General features: G+C 42.4%; 1 protein-coding gene across 1 annotated transcript in view; it reads left to right on the forward strand.

Annotated features, from left to right (window-relative positions):
- ccny (cyclin Y) overlaps nucleotides 1-18,076 on the forward strand; it is a 76,395-nt gene extending 58,319 nt beyond the window's left edge. The window contains exons 8-11 of the mRNA XM_084048973.1: nucleotides 221-340; nucleotides 6,501-6,667; nucleotides 11,418-11,580; nucleotides 12,369-18,076. Of these exons, the coding sequence (XP_083905099.1) occupies nucleotides 221-340; nucleotides 6,501-6,667; nucleotides 11,418-11,580; nucleotides 12,369-12,485 (567 nt within the window). The 3' untranslated portion in view covers nucleotides 12,486-18,076. The remainder of the gene's footprint in view (nucleotides 1-220; nucleotides 341-6,500; nucleotides 6,668-11,417; nucleotides 11,581-12,368) is intronic.
- The last annotated feature ends 241 nt before the right edge of the window (nucleotides 18,077-18,317 follow it).

Consider the following 18,317-nt stretch of genomic DNA (forward strand, 5'->3'; position numbering starts at 1 on the left):
GGAGCTGTTGAACAAAACACATTTCCTTGGGGATTAATAAAGTATGTATCTATCTATTTTTGAATTTGAATCCTGAAAACAATTGGACATATGAAGTTTCCACCCAACAGCGACGATATGTTCCTCTGCCTACACCCGTTGGTGATATTGGATTCAATATCAACGCGTTTTCACTTTGTGTTTTTTTTACCTGCATTTTTCTCTATTTTTTAAATCTCAGAAGTCGGAGATTCCTCCGGATTACGAAAAACACGATCCGGAGCAGAAGCAGATCTATCGCTTCGTCAGAACGCTGTTCAGCGCCGCGCAGCTCACCGCCGAATGTGCCATCGTCACGCTGGTGAGTGGACGCGCAAACACGCATAGTGTGGACAAGTGTGTGTGTGTGTGTGTGTGCGTGTACAGTACTTGAGTAAATGTACCTTAGTTAGTTACTTTTCCACCACTGGGAGGGAGTGTTGTTTCCTGATTGTCTGCTCTCCTTTCCTCCCTCGTCAAGCTTTCCATTCTCAGGAAATATGAATAAATAAATAATAATGAATACATGATGTGGTGCTACAGCTTCATCTCCAAAATGCCTTCATGTTCCAAAGTCAGTCAAAACAGTCAATATCTCTGCTGCTCTCTCTCTCTCGCTCATTCACTGCAACACTTCTTGGAACATTAATAGCTCTAGGATATTTTGTGTGAGTAAGGATGCGGGAGAGTGACCAAGACGGAGAGAGAGAGAGAGAGATACATATTAACCCATTCACACTGGGAACGCATCTGTGTAACCACGTTGTCCATATTTTATACTTTGGCTAACAATGGCTATTCAAAAATAGCAGATTTACAAGCTCATAGTGCGGCACCGAGTGCCGTGCTATGAACTTGTAGATCTGCTATTTTCTTTTAAATCTTGAACATTTGTGCAAATCTTTGAATATATATATTTTTAAAGCTAACATTTGTAACTAAAATCTTTGCTTCTGGGGGTCCGCTGCCAAATATCTAAAAATGTTTTCTAAATATGTTGCTATATCAGTGGCGCTCCAACCTTTCCATGTCAAGGACCCCCAAAATTATATGTATTTGGCCACGGACCCCCATCTCAAAATATGTTGTTCGAGGTACCCCCCAGAAGCACAGATCGGAGTTAAAAGTGTTCGCTTTAAAACATATATATATATATATATATATATATATATATATATATATATATATATATATATATATATATATATATTCAAAGATTTGCACAAATTTCCAAGATAAAAAAAAAAAATGCCAAAGAAATCTTAAAATGACACAGATGTGTTCCCGGTCTTAATGGATGAAGTCAATGAGTCATCCTCGCATGCTCTCACTGTATATTGTCTCCTCACTCATCTACAGAGATCATATATCCCTCATGTCTGCCCTCATGTGCCCAGTAGCGTGGGTGCAGTTCCACCGTGTGTCCAGCAGGCTGACACCTCTGTCTGTGTGTGTGTGTGTGTGTGTGTGGGGCGCGAGTGCCTCAGCAGAGCAGTGCTGAAAGCAGGGGGCTAATGGACTCTGGAGTGGATGACCTGCTGAACCAGTATTGAGTTACTCTGGGTTTCTGACAGATGCACAAGTGCAAGCATGCTGGCACGTGTACACTGTACATTATGGGTGACAATATGTCAGGCTTCACACACACACACACACACACACACACACACACACACACACATTTGTATTACTATACTTGTGAGGACATCAACATTTGACTGTAATCGCTGCCTCACAGTGCATAGCACTGCGGGTTGTAGATCTGAAATTGTCTGTGCAGAACATTGGCACGCAACTAAGTTTAAATCACGCACAACTCCAACCACAACCCCTAAACTTAACCACCCTGCCCCCTACCTGGATCTTTTCCTAATAAAAAGCCAAATTCTAATCATTTTTCTTCTGAGGACCAGGATAATGTTCCTTTTATAATGTCTATTTCACAAATTTGATTATACCATCGGCAACATTTGGCCCTCACAAGTAAAGTAATACAAGTATATACACACACACACACACACACACACACACACACACACACACACACACATACGCAGAGCACACGTCCGGCACATGTCCAGGCTCTCCTCCTGAGACAGGGTTGACATACCGTGGGTAATTGAATAGTGGTGCGGTCGGTTGGTGGTTATGGGCTAACTTTAGACAGGACAATATAAAGAGGAGAACTGCTCCTCTACCGCCTGCATGCCCAGATACTGGGGAAGGGAATTTTTACACTGGGAATGAATGAATCACTCAGGCTAGACTTAGTCAAATGGAAATTACCCCCCCCCCCCCCCCCCCCAAACCGCCCGCCCTATCTGTATTTACTGAAAGGGGCTGTGGCCACATCCAGTTGTTGAGTTTGCCCTGTGGGATACATAAAGTGACCGTCTACCATAGTATCATGACAGTATCATGGTCAGTATCATTGTCTCCGCCAGGCCGAAAGGCATGGCGAGAGAGTATGTTTTGCTCCCTGTCTGTGTGTCCGTCCGTCTGTGAACAGCTGGTCTCCCGCACCGTTGGCATGATCGCAGCGAAACTGTGCACACACACTCCCTGAATGCCAATTCAGAACCTCTGCCCCACATTTTTAACAAAATGACGCAAATCATGAACGCAGCGTCCGATTGCGATGTAACTTTGCACTACGTTGAGGAAGAAATGCCACCCTTTCCACTTTGGCCTTTTATAGTGCCACAAGCAGGTCTAATTTAGCAAAACATTTTTTTGGAACAAAATGCCTCAAATCATGAATGCAGCGTCCGATTGCCATCAGAGGCCGAAGATGAAATGGCATCCTTTTCACAATGGCTTATTAGAGCGCCACCAGGAGGCCACAATAACCTACCTGACCTGGCGGAGACCTGTGCTCCGAGGAGCACTTTTTCTATTTGTCAGTATCATGGTCAGTATCATGTCGGTATCATTGTCAGTATCATGGTCAGTATCATGTCGGTATCATGGTCAGTATCATTGTCAGTATCATGGTCAGTATCATGGTCAGTATCATGGTCAGTATCATTGTCAGTATCATGGTCAGTATCATGGTCAGTATCATGGTCAGTATCATGGTCAGTATCATGGTCAGTATCATGGTCAGTATCATGTCAGTATCATGGTCAGTATCATGGTCAGTATCATTGTCAGTATCATGGTCAGTATCATGGTCAGTATCATTGTCAGTATCATGGTCAGTATCATGTCATTATAGTGGTCAGTATTATGACATTATCGATACAGTGAGTGGACTATAATATAAAGTAGATCATTATCCCATCATTCACAGCACATCACAGGGTCTGTCTCTGGTGTGTTCTGTCGTACTACAGTAGCTTGTACAGTTTTTTGTATTCCCATCCAGCCCAGCGTGTACTCTGTCTATTCTTGATCTGCCATTCGTAGCATTGTTATGTGGTGTGTGTGTGGGGGGGTGGGGAGGGGTGGGGGTTGGCAAGCAGAACAGAGCGAGGCTGGCAGGCAACACCCCGCTGGCACACAGCCCGTCCAGGCATGACTTTGCCCAATTAGCCAACTCAGCGCTGCACGAGTGGAGCCAGTGCTCAAAAGAGCACGGATGACTGTTCTCACCTTTGTGTCACTCCAGTTTTTACACATTACGCCCCCCTCCTCTGTCTTTTCTCTCCCTCTCAATCTTTCATCGGTCTCCCCCTTCTCTGTTTATCCATATCACGTGCTGTTTTTTTGTCTTTATTGTCACATCACAGGTTTACAGGTGTAAAGAAGTGGGTGACGCTAGTTTTTGTGCAAGCTCCATCGTCTTTGTTGTTTTCATGAAGAGAAAAGAAAGGGGAGAAATAAATCAAACGGCAAAGAGAAACATGTCGAGGATAGGCAAAAATCTAAGATCTACATTATAAAGTCCATGTCCAGCCTGTTGACACGCTCACATAGAGCAGTGACTTCCAGTCGTTAGCCTGCATGCTTTCCTGCTTTGATATTATAAAGAAAATTAACTTCGTAATGTGTACTTTTGAATACTTGAGTATATACTTTGTCCGTCACTGCTGCTGCCTGCTGGTATAGGTAGTACAGTGAGTCTTACTGTGAGACCTAACACTACGTATCGTTGTTTTCTGGATTCATGGCCTCGGGCACCAATACATCAGCAGAATCAGCCTACATTACGTATGATGCATGTGCGTTTACTCCATAGAGAAGCTACTCTGCATTCCGTTGCCGACGGTGAGGTGTGCTGAGAACATCCAGGCAGAGAGAAGCATTTTTTTAAGTCCTGAGAGAAATATGAGGGGGTTTTGTTTTGTGTGTGTAAAGTGTAAAGCATGGGTCTTCAACAGGGGTTAGACCAAGACATTTACCAGTGGTTAAATGTCTGAATATACTCATTAACATTAATATATTAATAGAGAAGATGTGTAAACAAATAGTAATTTGATTCTGATTAATTTACACAACACTGATGATAGTGTTGCCAAACAAGTATATGAAGCCGCCTATGAAATCTATGAAAAAAAATAGATAAATCAGAGAGAGAGAGAGAGAGAGTGTTACTTTTTGTGTCTGTTATGCAATCAAACAGAATGTGTATGGGAGATAGAAAACGTTCCACTCTGCTCTAACAAAATAGATTGGGAGCAAACTGTTGAAACTGGCTGGCTAATGGCCACATGTCTTTACTGTTTAATCACATTATTTTACTTACAATTAAAAAAATAACACTGTAATAATTGCAGTGTTGATCATTTGGCTCTCAGAACTGCACTTAAGTCTATTTTTTTTAAATACTAGACTAAATCAATTAGTCTGGTTAACCACTGTATTTTACTTCATTGTACAATGGTGGTGAACAAAAATTGTTAAAGTACCCGATCTGAGCTTGTAGATCTGTACTGTTCATTAATCATAATCGAGGCTGAAATAATCACAATATTGATCTGAAGTCTTATCACCCAGCCCTACTCCAGAATGAAGTTATGCTGTTATTACCTTGTGAAATGCAAATACCTACAGTAAGTCTTGTAGAGTTGCTGTCTGGCAGAAACCAATATATTAACTAATACAACTCACTGATTCGTACTGTCTGTAAGCCACAAATCTCTTCTCTGAAGTATGTATTATTAATAAGAATTTCATCAACTGAACATTACTTTTATATGGAAATGTATTAAACATGTTAAGGTCTGCACAGCCAAGGTTGAAGTAAAAGTCATGCATGGCATTTTAGTGAAGTGAGATGGGTGTGTTCATACTGTACATTCATCACACTAATACAGTTGACATTTATTTGACCTTTTGCATACAATACAGTATTGTATTAATCATAGTCACAGGCTACTTTCTCACAGCCTCTTATATGTCTTTGTTCCTAATTTAGTCCATTGTAAAGCAGGGTCTTGTTATGGTTGTACTATAGTCAGTCAGAGAATCAAATCCAAATTTTCTCCCTCAATTGGTTGAGCAATTGATCTGAACTTGCACACGGCCATTGACCATTAGCACATGAAGACATTGAGGAAGCCCCTTGTTTTTACTTTTCCCCAAATGTAAGCTCTTTATTAGTGTGTGTTTGTAACTACGCAGTGGATTTTCAGGGTTCTTGCGACAGGCTATGGACTGTGTCGTCATGGTTACGGTTACGGGAAGGTTATGGGATCAGTAGCCGCTGATTCCTGTGAAGACTTATCTTCACACACATACAGAGAACGACAGCGCAGGCAGACCTAGGGCACAGCCACAAAGTTAGGAGCCGTGTCTACACAGACTGTGTTTTATTGCACAGAGCAGCGCTTTGAAAATCATCTCCACAGCACTCGCGCACAGATTGACACGTCCAATGTTCGAATGAACTTTGTGTTATTAGCACAAAATAGCTCAGCTGAAAAACATAAACATGTATTTATCATGTTTTTTGTCGTAAATGCACCACACCAAACGCCATAGAATGAAATCAGCAGTGCTATTTTCCAAAACTTCAACTATGCATACCGAGCGCATAAATAAAAAACATCACGTGGATGCACCTGGGACGTATCATCAGTGTTGTAGCCTGGGGTCGACGGGTGTTTCGGGTCTCAACATGCACCCTCGCCCACGTGACCCAGACGCGGTTGATCAAGCCCTGACTTACGTCCCAGTAGCTACCCACGGTCAGTCCTCTTAGGCAAAGACAGGGCCCCTCAGTCCGCTTCTCCGGAACTAACTGCCGGGACCGGGGCAGTCTCTGGCACGTGGAGGGACAAGGCTCTGTGAATGGCCTCCTGTCCGGGCCCTTCCTTCGTCTCACCAGGTCCAGGACCTGAGCGTTGCACCAGACTCCCCCGCCCCCCTGCTACCTTTACACAGTGACTGCTTGTTTAAAACAAATCTAATTAATTAACTTGACTAAGAGGGAGGGAGGGATGGAGGAAGAGAGAGTAAGCCCCCTGGTCTGGAAAAGGTTGAGAACCGCTGATTTAAACCAGATCGATCTGTCTGTCTGTCTGTCTGTCTTGCCCCAGGTGTACCTGGAGAGGTTGCTGACGTATGCAGAGATAGATATCTGTCCTGCCAACTGGAAGCGTATCGTCCTGGGTGCAATCCTTCTGGCCTCCAAGGTCTGGGATGACCAGGCTGTGTGGAACGTGGACTACTGTCAAATCCTCAAAGACATCACTGTGGAGGACATGTAAGACACAGACACACACACACACACACACACACACACACACACACACTCACACTCACACTCACACTCACACACACACACACGCCTTACATAATACTAGAGATGACTGTGCCTTACATTCACCAGAAACCTCTCTTCTAGACTCAGAGAATCTCCCCATGTGTTCTGGCATGATATTCATGACATACTGTCTGGCAGAATTTCCATGTTTCAATTTGTAATTTAGCAAATGAATGCTCTACTTCGTAGTACTAGAGTGTCACGAAAAAGTAGCGAAAACAGCCAATCTAGAAGATCAGACGTATATCAGCCAAACCGATATATCTGCCGGGCTTTATTCTTGAATCTCAGGCGCCACTGCTAGTTACACTCACCCGGAGTTCATGGGAATCAGGGTCATTGCATGCTGAGGACAGCTGGGGGCCAGCCCTTTTTGAAGAGGTGTTGAGACAGGGCAAGTTGAGAGGAGTCAGTGTATGCACTCATGACAGCTTGGGCTTATGACCTGGTTTGGGGACATATGCCACAGTCTGTACGACCTTATTGCAGTTCCATAGAACCTTAGAACCAGACGTATGATGCTTAAAGACATGTGAGGCCTTGTTAATGAAAACAATCTAAAAACGGTAACCGCCTTCCATTCCGACATCTCGCCACTCCGACTAGTGGCTTCCGCGTGCGGTTAAGGTTAGGGTTAGGGTTAGGTATAGGGTTCGTTAACGTCGGAAAGGCGACATGTCGGAAAGGCGACATGTAACCCTAAAAACACTTCTCATGGTGCATTGGTCAGCCATGTAATTTGCTGTTTTGGCTATTGTCGTAGAATTGTGCTTTTCTGGCCAAACGGCCAGCGGGCAAAAAAATCCATTTAGTGCACAATGTGTTAAACATTTGGTTGCAGAGTAAAGCAACCATGTGCTAAAGGTGTAATCACAGAGCCGTCTGATTGTTGTATTATAATTCAAACTGCATTCAGATAACATAATGCAACAAATAAATAGTATATTCAGCATCCCCATATTCAAATTGTAAATAGTTGTGTCAATGAGGTTGCATTACAGTATAATACAACAAATATATAGTACCATCAGCTTGTCCAGTGAAGTTGTAGTACAGTTGTAAACGTGTGTACAAAAAAATATAAGAAGTGGGTTTCAGGTGAGGTGATCTGAACACAGGTGCCATCAGCCTCTTTACACAGATGTTGTCAACAGTTGTTTTAGTGAATAAAGAAGGCGCTGGAGCAACTCGGATGATTGGAGCTTTTTATTTCAATAGTAGGGTGCAAAGCACAGAAAAAAAAGAAAAGAAAAAAAAACGACAGCGTTTCGATGTCGGATTACATCTTCGTCAGTTCAAGATAATCAAGTAATCTGACATTGAAACTTTTTTTTTCCTGCTCCCTGCTACAAAAATAAAAAGGCTCTAATCATCCGAGTTGTTCCAGCGCCTTATTTATGTACTGTATGTATTTACATGTGTCCACTCCTGAAAGACTTGCCTAGCAACATCGATTCCAACCAATGGCAATTTGCGTATTATAATGGACACTTTAGTCACTTCCGTCACGCAGAATTCACTAGCGTGAATGAAGGGCACGCAATGCAAAAAGATGAAATGAACAACATGTGCACTTGAATATATTAAACTGCCCCCCCCCCCCCCCCTTCCCAAGTGCACCTCAGTGCCCCCCTTTAAAAAAATACCCCCTCCCCCCACCACATCCGTCCTAACACCACAGGAAATGGAGCCGTGGTATTCTGAGACTCAATGTGACACCTCAGATGTGTCGCCACGGCGGTGACCTCTGACCCCTGCACACGGCACATAGTGTGCAGGCCTGTCTGTCTGTCCCCCTTCCCCAGTGGTTAAAGAAATACTCTTTCTTTACTTTAAGTAAAAGTAGCAATACCACAATATAAAAAATAGTGTGTTATGAGTAATTTTACTGTGGTACTTACTGTACCACTGTAAAACTACTCAAATGTTTCAAAACTTGTCAAATGTTTTTGAAAATAGCTGATCTACAAGCTTGTAGGTCTGCTATTTTCAGATAGCCAAAGTATCAAATGGAGCATAAGTACAATGCATGTTTTGTAATAATACATGCAAATATGCAAATTAATCAGTAACTAAAGCTGTCTGTCAAATGATTGTAGTGGTGTAAAAAAAAAAAGTACACTATTTGCATCTGAGATGTAGCGGAGTAGAAGTACAAGGTGGACATACACTGATACACAAGTAATTGTACTTTGAGTACAGTACATGAATTCATGTACAGTTACTTTCCACCACTGGCCCTGCGCCAAGTCTCGCTCACATCGTCATGACAGTCAAACGCGTGGCTGAGATTCTCTCCGATGACAGTGTCACTGCAGGCCGTTAATCTTTGCTCCCGCATGGATGCTTGACAGCACAGAGGCTCATTATATGAGCAGGGATTTACCTCGCAAGAGAACATCATCAGTCTTCTTAATCCATTCAAACCGGGAGCGCATCTGTGTAACCACTTAAAACATTATTTTATGCTTCGGCTATTCAAAAATCAGATATACAAGCTCATAGCACGGCAGATCTGCATTTTTTTTTTTATCGTGAAAATGTGTGAAAATCTTTGAATATATATTAAAAGCGAATATGTTTTACTCAAATCTTGCCTCTGGGGATTCTACAAGTGTCTTCTAAATCCCCCCCCCCCCCAAAAAAAAAAACGTATGTTGCTATATCAGTGGTTCTCTAACTGTTTCATGTCAACCCCCCCAAAATGATATGTATTTGTCCGCGGACCCCCCCATCTCAACCTATTTTGTTCCAGGGACCCCCAGAAGCAAAGATTTGAGTACAAATGTATATCTCTGCTGTCCGCCAGAAACACAATGAGGTTATATATCTTCAAAGATTTGCACAAATTTGCAAGATTTTATTTCAGGAAAAATAGCAGATATCTACAAGCTCGGTGCCGTGCCATGAACTTGTATATCTACTATTTTTGAATAGCCAAAGAAATCTAAAAATGACACAAATGTGTACCCGGTCTTAATGGGTTAATCCCTGCTACAAAATGCTACCGCGCTAACTGCCGTCTGACGTACGAACTGGAACGCAATATAATGACATCTCTAAATGGGGTCGCAAAACACACCAAAACCTTTTCATGTAAGACAAATGGCAGATAATGCAATGAAACGTTGAGACTGATATTGTAATAATATTCCTGATTGTGTTAGATATTAGTAGGAGGGGAGGGGAGGGACGGAGGTGACGGGAAGGAACCAGTCGTCTGTTGCTGTGTTGTCAAGAGTATGGTGTGTGTGTGTGTGTGTGTGGGGGGGGGGGGGGGGGGGGGCTTCAGAGGACAGGAAAGCATGCATCACGGAGATCACATACAATCCAGACTTCTGTCCAAATGACTAAAGGTGATACAATTTGCAGTTATATCTATATATCAGAGATTACAGGGATATTTAATCAGCCATGCATCAGCCAATACAAATATCAAAACAAGACTAAAGGTCAATTTAATGTTTTGCACGACCAAAGTGACATCAACATGTCAAAAATGTGTTGCGGGCAATCTACTGCCGCAGACAGTATGAATGCTCACAACTCAAAACATCACGAGTTACAGTATAGTGCAACGTGTCATTCAGCACTAGTCACACAGCGCATACATCAAACTTTTTTCCCTTTAAACCGAATAAACTTGATGCGCTGAGCTTGTAGATCGGCTATTTTCACCGAATGTTCACCTATTATGACATGCCCAGAATAGGGATGCTAGGGTGCATCAGAAAATGGCTAAATAAAGGAATACCAGTCATTTCGCCCGGCCGGACGTTCGCCCAAAAAGTTGGATATTTCGCCCAGACATTTCGCCCAAAAAGTCGGAGATTTCGCCCGCTACAGTTAATAATAGATAGTGAAGCTAGCTGGCCGTTTGTGTGAGAGAATGAGAGAGGGTTAGATAAAAGCTCTCTCTGTGTGTGTGTGTGTGTGTGTGTGTGTGTGTGTGTGTGTGTGTGTGTGTGTGTGTGTGCGTGTGTGTGTGTGAGACGCAGTCAGTGGGGCAAACGCAGTCCGCACCAAAAATATTTACGATTCTGTCCCTATCGGTACATAACTCGGACGGCGCTGATTTGACTAGCAGACCATCGGCTGGTCGTCGCGGGCACTCGCGCCTGGAGGCGCTCGGGCGCATCTCCTCAGCCTCAAGGTCTGCTGAGTCGGCGCGCCTCCGTTATGGTCCAAAACTATACTTTATCGGCGAAAAAAAGTAGTCCGCGGATGACTGAAAATTCCCCTCTTAAATAAAGCCATTTATAATGAATCTCGCACAACTGATTGATTATATAATTGCAGTGCAGTGGTAACACAAACGGTGGGTGAAAGCTCTGGGCGAAAAGTCTGGTGGTGGGCGAAATATCTGGGCGAAAAGTATGGGGGTGGGCGAAATGTCTGGGCGAAACGTCTGGGGGTGGGCGAAAGTTCCGCTCAAAAACACGGGCGAAAGGGATTTGGGGCGAAACGTCTGGTTACCAAATAAAGTGGTTAATAGGTTGTAAAGTACTTTGTGATTTACCAAGATTTTACCTGATATCTCATCTTGTAACTCTGTTTTTCTGTAACCCTCCTCCCTTCCAAACATTTTCCCCTGGCCCCCTGCCTGCCATCCCTGGGTGTGTTCTGTTTCTTTCTCTCTCTCTCTCGCTCTCTCTCTCTCTCTCTCTCTCTCTCTCTGCTGCTGCTGAAGGAACGAGTTGGAGCGTCAGTTCCTGGAGCTGCTGCAGTTCAACATCAACGTTCCCTCCAGCGTCTACGCCAAGTACTACTTTGACCTGCGCTCCCTGGCCGAGGCCAACAACCTCAGCTTCCCTCTGGAGCCGCTCAGCAAAGACAAGGCCTACAAACTAGAGGTGAAATAATTATTACTGCATAATCCATAAATAGCATCCTGGTGTCAGTATCCTGGTGTTACTATCCCGGTGTCAGTATCATGGTCAGTATCATGGTCAGTATCCTGGTGTCAGTAGCATGGTCAGTATCCTGGTGTCAGAATCATGGTCAGTATCCTGGTGTCAGTAGCATGGTCAGTATCCTGGTGTCAGTATCATGGTCAGTATCATGGTCAGTATCCTGGTGTCAGTATCATGGTCAGTATCCTGGTGTCAGTATCATGGTCAGTATCCTGGTGTCAGTATCATGGTCAGTATCCTGGTGTCAGTAGCATGGTCAGTATCCTGGTGTCAGTATCCTGGTGTCAGTAGCATGGTCAGTATCCTGGTGTCAGTATCATGGTCAGTATCCTGGTGTCTGTGAAGTGCAGGCATAGAGGCGGCTCTGTGTAGGATTGTGCATTCAGTCTCATGCCGTAGTTCTTGTCTAGTTTAACAAGGTCACTCGGCCTGCGCTCTCACACACAGTTAAACATTGTGTTTTCCAAACACCATGAAAAACGTATTCTTATTCTTAGAAATTCTGACAAACAATCTATGAATTACATTTTTATCAAATGTATTTTCATGTACAGTATTTACAAAATATGTATTTGTATCTCAAATACATTTCTAAGACCTGTATTTTGTATTTGTATTGTGATTAAAACAAAAATGCCAGTATTTGTAATTTGTATCAAAATACTTTTGGATGTATTTTTGCCCATCTCGGATAATAACCTGGGTTCTTTCCATTTCTTGTTTATCAGGCCATCTCCAGGCTGTGTGATGACCAATACAAGGACTTGAAGAAATCGATGAAGAAGCGGTGTGTGAGTGCAGACAACCTGACCGTGGTCCGCTGGTCTCCCGCCATCATTTCCTAACACGCTGTGTCTCAACGTCTGGCCCGGGGCCCACCAGGGGGTCCAGGTGGACACTTACAGCTCTGTAACTCTGAGAGTGTACAGATAGAACCTTTTTTTATATTTATATTTGGGACCACAATCTACACTGTCAAATCCTCTGTGTTAATTTAACTATGATTTAACTATGGACCCTTACGGGTCCATTTGGTTCCATTTGTACGCTCTCAGAGTCACAGACCGTCAGGGTCCATTTGGACCCCCACTGGTGTTCCCCAGACCCGACGTTGAGAACCAGTGTCCTAACACACATTTGACCCACCACAGACTGAGGGGTGCGGCCGTGGTGGCTGCACAGTCCTGTGGATTGGTGCTGTCGGCCTGGAAGGCACAGACATGTGCGCGCACAAACACATGCACACACACACATACAAACAAACACACAGAAATGCACACAGACACACGACTCTTGCCACAATAGGTGGAACTTCGCTACAGAGCGCTGTGGCGGAGCCCAACTGAGTGTGCCGGCCCGGGATTCGAACCCTGGTCTCCCGTGCAGGGAGGGACACAAGGGAATTCCCCCTTGACAGGGGGAGCCAAACTTCTTAATGCCCCTTGGCAGGGGGAGATATTAGGGTTTTGGTCGTCAGGCAAAGGCCACTCTGCTGCACTCTGCTGACACCTGGGATTCGAACCCGGGGACACTACAGCCAAACATCTTATCCACTAGCCTAAAGGGGAAAACCCCCCTTGGCTGGGGGAGATATTAGGCTTTCTGGTGTTCAGACAGTGGCTCTGAAACTCTGCTAACGTGGGAACGTCTACGGATGGTAAAAAAACAAACTAAAAAACAAGACCTTGATTACAGGAGGACCAAACGAGAGAAGACGCCATTGTGTAAAGTTGTACTGGGCGAAGAAGAGACCGTTTTTAACTAAATGTGACCTTGATACCAATATCTGCACTAGAAAAGGGCCTGTGAGGTTTGAGCATCTTGTGTGGTTTGACTCAGCGATGTCCCTCTTATCTAAGGGCTGGCTTGGTCAGTGGTTCTCATAGTGGGATCCGGGGACCCCCAGGGATCCTTAAGGGGGTTTCTAGGGGGTCCATGGCAAAATGACTTAATATAGCGTCAAAATCAGTTTGACCACTTTAACCCTATCTACATCTGCTATTTTCAGATGGGGGGGTCCACAGCCAAATACATTTAATTTGTAAATTAATTACATATTCATTTACCTTGACATGATAAAGTTTGAGAACCACTGGACTAGGTTTCACACACATTCCTTAGTTTTTTATTATACAGTTACATTCCTCTGACGCAATCATTTCTGTCGCATGAGACACTCGCTTTTTGTTGTTATTGATTGAAGATTTTGCTGTTGTTTGAAGTTCAAGTCCTAAAATACCATTCAGCATTCCTCTCTACGTTGACATGTTTGCTTTTAGTCTTTAGTTGTTGTTGTGTCTACTAAATGCCCCCCACCCCCCAATCTTGTTATAGAGATGTTGTATGTAGGAGGCTATATGGTTCAGTGATGAGGTGTATGTAAGCAGACATGGGTCAGTGAATAGACCCCTTAACAGACGACGTCACACTGATAAGAACCAGTATGCGCGCGCAGGCCGGCACCAAATGAAACCCATTCTGTCAGGTCTCGCTAGGACGCGCCTCACTAGCCAACACACAAGAGGAGGTTGAATGTACTGAATCCAGCGCACACCGACACAATATGTTGGGAATTGATTGCATGAAACAATCACCTGTGCGTCCAGTCTCAATGTTGGTAAACAAATAATTGGTCTATAGAGGCTGCTACAGCAAGTGCATTCAGACATTAAGGGGCCGTGTCCAAAAAAAAAGTTGCGGCACTCCCAATGTAAACATATGCTGCGGCTCAGGAAAAAGAGAAAAAAAAACACCTTGGTGAACACGACCCCTAAGAACATTAAGATGTTGTACTATATCCACTGCCATTGCCCTGACCTGCGGTGCCTGTAATGATAAGCTAGCATTAACACCATTAACTTCTGTCCATTTTTAGCTTTTTACTAGAGGACAATAGAACAAAAAAAAATTATGACGTATTTTCTTTCCTCTCTTAGATATTTTTTTAATAATTCTTCCATCTCCCAGAAAAAAAACAGCACAAATAACATTTCAAAAACAAAGCCACTAAAGCATGATTCTATTTTTTTGTTTTTTCAGAGAAGACCTAAATGTTATGCGATCGTTTAAACCAGTGGTTCGCAACCTTTTCTGGATCAGGGACCCACTAGAAAATCTTGAAAGTGTTTGCGGCCCACCCATCTGATCACAAGTTAAATGGTGAGATGGGTGGGTGCATTTTAAGGGCATGTTTATTTTAATGGTCAATGGTGTTCCGGCTTGGATCAATGGGACTAACATAGTATAGGCCTACTTTAAGTTCCTATTTATTGGTATCACAAAGAAAACTTTTTTTTTTTCAAGGTTTTATAGTGGCGACATTTCTTTTACATTTTTCTTTTATATTACTGTTTCATTATCATTCAAATCTTTGTGTTTTGCCAATTATTTGGGAGCCTTGTTGCAATACCTTGGAGGCCCACCAGTTGTCCCCGGCCTACAGGTTGAGAATCACAGGTTTAAACGCTACGTACAAAAACAGATTGATTGCATCATAGATTTAGCGAATTGTCTCTTAATTTGTACAGTGTAAATATACCACCGGTGAATTCGCAGGTCGCACTGTAAAAAAGAAAAGAAAAGTTATCATAGAATATTTATAAAGAATCCGTATTTAGTGTACTTCCTGGAGATAGGTATGTTTAAATTTGTGTATTGATCTGGAGACTGGAGAAACCACTAAAAATACTATACTGTGCATTGGTTGGTTGTTGCAACGAGAAAATGCAATTGAAATTGTCGACTTTTGCAAGTGTGTTTATCAAGCAAGACGTTTTAAGAAAATGGTCCCTTTGTGAATGTTCCTCATTTCAAGTTATTTGCCTCGTTTTAAAATGACTACGTATTTGGTAACGAACGCTATGATTTTAAATAACTTGAACCAAGTTTTAAATATCTGAATACAACACAATACACTTGCCAAAATTGACACATTTTTTTGCCATGTACATTTTTGTATAATACAGCGAAAGGTGCAAAAAAAAAGTGCTAAAAACGTGCTCAAATAGGACCTTAGTGTATTTTCCATTACCACAATGTATTTTTTATTTTTTTTTACATTCAAACTACTTGTATTGTGCATTCAACCAATCACCAATGTTAAAAATGATTTATGTCACATGTTATATTTTTGGGTCAAGTTACAGTACAAGAGAATCTATGACAGTGGTTCTCAAAGTGGGGCCCAGGAACCCTTGAGGGGGTTCCAAATGGACCCTTACAGGTCTGTCCTAGGTAGACTATTGCGCCTTTCTTTGTCTTTATTATAAGGTTGGTTGCTGGTGCGGTGGTCTCAAAAGTTAAGAGGACCTAAAAGGGTGAAATACATGCGCGCGTGCACACACACACACAAAATAAATAAGGATGACTCCTTACAAAGACTTGAAAAAAATACTTTTCTCCTTTTACATACTCAACCACATGCTACAGTGCATGAGTGATGGGAAGACAAACATTTCAGTCTGTCATATCATATGTATTAATAAAGAAAAGTGTGTTTTTCTAGTCTCTGTTTAAGGATTAATCCTTATGTTTTGTTTTTATGTTGTGCGAGTCTTTCACAATTTTTAGGTCCTTGAAATTAAAAGGTTTGAGAACCACTGATCGATCTTGACAATATTTAAGATTTGCATACAATGTTGATGTATAAAAAAGGGACCGAACTGTACCAAAGTAATGAAGGACCATCCTGCTTTTATTTCACTGATGTCACAATGACCCCCCCCCCCCCCCCCATAAATATATACACACAGGCATTGAAGATGCTCTGTGAGGGAGATCGGTCATATTGTATGGTGCTTTGAGTAAGAAAGAAAACGGATGAAAAATGTGTCTTTAGAAAGATTGAGGAGATGTTGTGGTGAGTTCAGGCCATTAGACGTGTTCAAAGATTGTATTTCCTATATTTATTATGTGTGCGTGCATACAGTTAAGTCTGGGGTTCCTGAAAGCCACAGGTAAGCCTTCCTCTTCAACACTCCTACCAAAATGGGCTTCTGTACGGAGCTAGAACGGTTTCTGAACTGGAAAAGGTTTCTATGTTGGAACCTTTAGGTGAAAAGAAAGTGAAGTCAAAGTCGCTTAAGTCAAGTTTCGATTCTAAAACGGCTAGTCCCATTCCTTGATTCTGATTGGCTGGTTTCCGTTTAGTAGACGTGATAAAACGCAATATACTCCTTTGATCAGTTTATGTCAATCACATGTGTTTATACAGCGATCCAACATATCTGTAGCTGAACGATGAAGGGGAGCGCTTGTGTTCCTTACAAGCCCCGGCCTGAGGGGCTTCTATGCATCGCTCCTTCTGGCGACGCTTGTAAGGAAAACAAGCGCTCCCCATCCTTCGCAAACCATCTGTGCTGGGAGGCTAAGTGTCTAGACAAGCAGTTTACACTGGAAGTTCACAGACCTATAGCTAAATCTGTCTTTAAGAAATTATACATTTCTATCGAATATCTACCGATACAATGAGATTGAGCTAACAGTTAAGTTTTGTTCCTCTATGTGTTTGTTTGGGTAAAGTTGACGGATAACACACAGCCTGGCTGGACTGCGCATCGTGCCTCACTACGCCCCTCAGCCATGATAAAATCCTTGGTAAACTGCAAACAACCTCTAGTGCTCCTCCATCAGTACCTTAGCCGTACCTACACATGCTTTTTTAGCGCTTTTAAGTTCTTCTGGATGTTAGTCAAAAGTTCAAAACATGCTTAGTAAAGTAGGTGGGATTTGAACCCAGGTAAAAAAAAAAAACTTTGCCTATGACCTTTTCAGTTATTTAGTGACTTGATTATGTAAGAAATAGTCTTATGGGTTCTTAATTATAAATACAATGGTTCCATATAGAACTTTTCCAAGTTTCCATACACAAGGCAATGAGTGGAACCTTTTTTGGTGAGAATGTATGATAAGGTGAAGTAATAGACCTGTAATGGCAAAACGTGAGATGGAAAGTCAATGTTAATGCCCATTCCAGGTCAAACGTAGGGTGTGAAATATGGGCCCATGATAACTTGTTGGCGGGTGTGTTATAGCCTTCCTTGTGCACTGAGCTCTACCTCTGCATAGAGTTTTTACTTTTTTGCTTTTCTCTCAATTGCTCTTTTATTTGATGGCAGGTTTGCTTTGTTCTTGTTTTTTTTTTTATAAAAAAAACATTTAAAACTTCAGACAAACATTGAAATCTCAACACATAGCTTAACAAAATGCTTTGTTCTTGTTGAGTTTCCAATGCTAATGTCCCAACAACTGCTGTAACCTTGACCTCTGTTTGGTCATTTTGTTTTCTTTTCTGTCATTTGTAACTGTTGTCAGTTTGCCAAATTCAAATCTTTGTATTCTTCTGTCTGTTCTGTTTTTTTTTATACAGCTTCCAATTCTTCTGAAGCAATGTCTAGAGAAACCTGCACAAAATTAAACTTTTAAACCTTGCAATACAGCCAGAGTTTATCTTATGTGCACTCTTTATGAGAGAAGTTATGTATGTCTTCAATAGATACGTGTTTATTGTAGAACCCAGTGGTGGAAGAAGTACTCTGATTTTTCTTACTTAAAGGAGCACCAATTTTCAACCATATCTTCACATAATTTAGTGTTTCTCAACGGGATGGTATAGTTTTTGGGGCACTGAGTCGTCTGAGACTTTTTTGTCATTATCTCTGCAGTCAAATGAAGCGTGG

This window comes from Gymnoscopelus microlampas, assembly GCF_963454915.1.
Source record: "Gymnoscopelus microlampas genome assembly, chromosome: 22".
Lineage (NCBI taxonomy): Eukaryota > Metazoa > Chordata > Actinopteri > Myctophiformes > Myctophidae > Gymnoscopelus > Gymnoscopelus microlampas.